The sequence below is a fragment of the Cucurbita moschata genome, unplaced genomic scaffold (assembly GCF_002738365.1).
Source record: "Cucurbita moschata cultivar Rifu unplaced genomic scaffold, Cmos_1.0 Cmo_Scf00025, whole genome shotgun sequence".
Classification (NCBI taxonomy): Eukaryota; Viridiplantae; Streptophyta; class Magnoliopsida; order Cucurbitales; family Cucurbitaceae; genus Cucurbita; species Cucurbita moschata.
Genome location: NW_019268541.1, coordinates 712,877 through 715,963, shown reverse-complemented (window position 1 = coordinate 715,963; position 3,087 = coordinate 712,877). Strand labels below are relative to the sequence as shown.

The 3,087-nt window shown below is 33.8% G+C and overlaps 1 protein-coding gene across 1 annotated transcript; it reads right to left on the bottom strand.

Moving 5' to 3' along the window:
• Positions 1–1,094: 1,094 nt before the first annotated feature.
• Positions 1,095–2,222, bottom strand: LOC111461861 (dehydration-responsive element-binding protein 3-like). Its single transcript, XM_023105576.1, has one exon. It carries the CDS (start codon positions 2,179–2,181, stop codon positions 1,288–1,290), a length of 894 nt encoding a protein of 297 aa, XP_022961344.1. The 5' UTR covers positions 2,182–2,222; the 3' UTR covers positions 1,095–1,287.
• Positions 2,223–3,087: the final 865 nt, after the last annotated feature.

The window sequence follows — 3,087 nt, the reverse complement described above, 5'->3', positions numbered from 1 at the left end:
ATTCAAGATTGAATATTATTTTTATGATAGAATCAATTTTCTCGTTAATAAAATGGGAACAGGGATATATATATAAATAAATAAATAAATAAATAAATAAATAAATAAATAAATAAATAAAGGGTAAGAAATAAATATAACCCCACAAAAACCCAAACTTCCTGAATTGTCATTTAAAAATATCACTTTGAAGCACCCACAAGTTTTGACCCAAACAAAACCCTAAAAATTGAAATGTATTTTAAGTAAAAAAAATACACATTTTTTTTAATTAACCTCAAACTATATTCAATAAATAATTAAAATATTTTTATTTTTTGAAACAATGTATAAGGAAATGGATTTAATTTATATATAATTAATGAAAAAGAACAATAGATTTTATTCCTAGTGGTGGTTGAGGTAGTTGGGCGCCTTGTTGTGTGGAGACTTCATAGGTTTTATGGCATTTAGATTGTGACGTCATAAATTCAATTAAATCTCCTTTCTACTAATAAATATTTAATAACTCAAACTCTGATTATAGTATTATTATTGGAATTCACCGCCCATCATTTTTAATTGATTAAATAAAACAAAAAATTTAGTACTTTTCGGGAAGTGTAGTCAAAATTAATATTATTATTGAGCGAGTGAATGAGTTAATTGATATTTTTGAAGTTGGCGACATGTCGTTTTGCAGGAAATCCAACGCATTCCTAGGCGTCGCCCATGGGAAACAATTAATTAATTAATTAAAAAAAAATGAGTTGGATAAATAATGTTAAGAATGTAGTTAGCAAATTGGTCCCGTAATTAGGACAGTGATTAGACTTAAGCTTCCATTAAACCCCAACATGGTGGGTCTGACTCATTTGAATTAATTAATTAAACTAATTTAAGAAGGGAAAAGAAAAGGAGGGCTTCTTTTTTTTTTGTTGATTCTGATCAGATTTTGATGTGACATATGTCTCCTTACTGTTGGAAGAATTACAACGACCTTTGACAATTAAATTCCGTTTCAGAAAGTGGAATAAATATTTGGAGGGATCAGCTGCATAATTAGAGGTGATGGCAATTTTATATGAACAGATTGAGGCGAGATTTATGATTGATTTAATTTGATTTATTGTTATTCAACAGATATTACTCACTGATGAACACCTGAAGAACCACTGTATTTGGCTTCATATAATCAATGGGGGAAAACGAAAGAACACAGGGGATTTGAAATTTGATGGAAAATGTTTTGTTTTGGATTGGAGAAGAGGGAAGAGAAATCACACGTGTAATGGGGGAGATGGGGGTTTAATATTGCCATAAGAAAGCTTCGAAGCTTGAAGATGGAGGAGTTATGGAGTCTGTTGAAATCTGGTCTCTGAAGAAGCCATGGCTCTGTTCTTCATCTGCATTGTTATTCACTCTTTGATACCATGGGTATGAATAAAGCCAACCTTCCACTGAGTCGACGAATACGAATTCGTTTCCTAACTCGGCCGTTTCGTAACTCGTTCCTAAACTCGGGAGTTGCACTATTTCACTCAGTTCCTCCGGCGTCGATGGACATAAGGAGGAGGAGGAGGAGGAGGAGGAGGAGGAAGGTGGGGGAGTTGGGATTTCCATGGAGGCGGCTTTGGCGGCGGCGGCTTGAACGTCGCGAGGGGAGTTGGAAGCGGGGCGGGGGAATTGATCGGCGAGTTCAGGGAAGTTGAGAATGGCGGAGTTTCCTTTAATGGTGAGAGCGGCAACGTCGTGGGCACGTGCGGCCATTTCAGGGGTAGAGAAAGTGCCAAGCCAGATCCGACTCTTCTTTCGAGGCTCACGAATTTCGGACACCCATTTCCCCCATGCCCTCATTCGGACCCCACGGAAGAGTGGGTGTTTGCTGTTGCTGTTTTCTCTCGGCCGTTTGGCTCGTTTCCGATTGGAGTCTACCGCCGTCCCTGACTGATCACTCTCCCCTAATAGAACCATGGATAAACTCCCCGACGAAGACGGCGACGGCGACGGCGACGGCGAGGAGAAGCTGAAAGTTGTAGAGTCATTCTCAATAAGCAGGGGCATCGTAAAATGAAGCAAAAAAACAAAAGATTCGAAGAGAGAAGTGTTTAGAGAGAGAGGGAGGGAGAGACGTGGGGCATTAGAAGTTAAGTCACCCCTACACGAATGGGTATAAAGAGGTTTATATATAGAAGGAGCCATCAATGCCCTTTGTCACTGTAGCATTTACGATGCAGGGAGATTGTAATAGGAACGGTTGTACACGAGTACTCCTCCTCATAATTTTTAATAATAATTTTTAATAATATTAATAATATTAATAATAATCTCTCTCTCTCCTCAGTCTCCACCCACCACCCTCTTTCCCATCATTCGTAGCCTATCTTTCATTTGTCTCTTACAAATAAAGATCTTAAATATCTATAAAATAAATAAATAAATATAAATAAATAAATAAATAATAGAAAAATACGATAATAGTTAAGAGGGGAAAGACGGTGAAGGAGCATTGAGTTAGGGAGGTGAACCCTCCCAGGCTGGATTAGTCGTGTGGGTCAATTTTAGGGTTTTATTTATTTATTTATTTATTTATAAATTTTATTTTTATTTTACTTAATTAATATTAGAGTTTAATTAAATGAAATTTAAACTTTAAACCTTCAAATTTGATTTACTAATTTTTTTTTTAAAAAAAATTAATATAAAAAATGACGTGAAAATATATGTTTAATCTAGTTGAATTAAAAATAAAACGTATTATTAGGCACCCATTCATTTGGCGTTATTTCCATTTTTGTTTTAACCGTCAATTATTGGGAGGTGTTATTTATGATGCTATACCACACCATGTATAAATTCAATGCATTTTTTTTTTCCTTTTTATTTTTCAATTTATTCATTTATATAAATATCTCTATATTATTTTTAGAAGTATTTACAAATTAGTGAAAAAAAAAAAACATCCTTTTCAAAATTTGTATATATATATATACATATAAAATCTTATAGTAGACGTCAAATATAACTTTGGATAAATATTTTTAAAAAAATAAAAAATAAAAAACAATTAATTTTGAAAAGAAATAAATAAAAAGAGGCATAATTAAT

Bases quoted from the DNA above. Each gene is read 5' to 3' on its own strand.
- LOC111461861 (XM_023105576.1), bottom strand. From the start codon at position 2,181: ATGGCTCCTTCTATATATAAACCTCTTTATACCCATTCGTGTAGGGGT.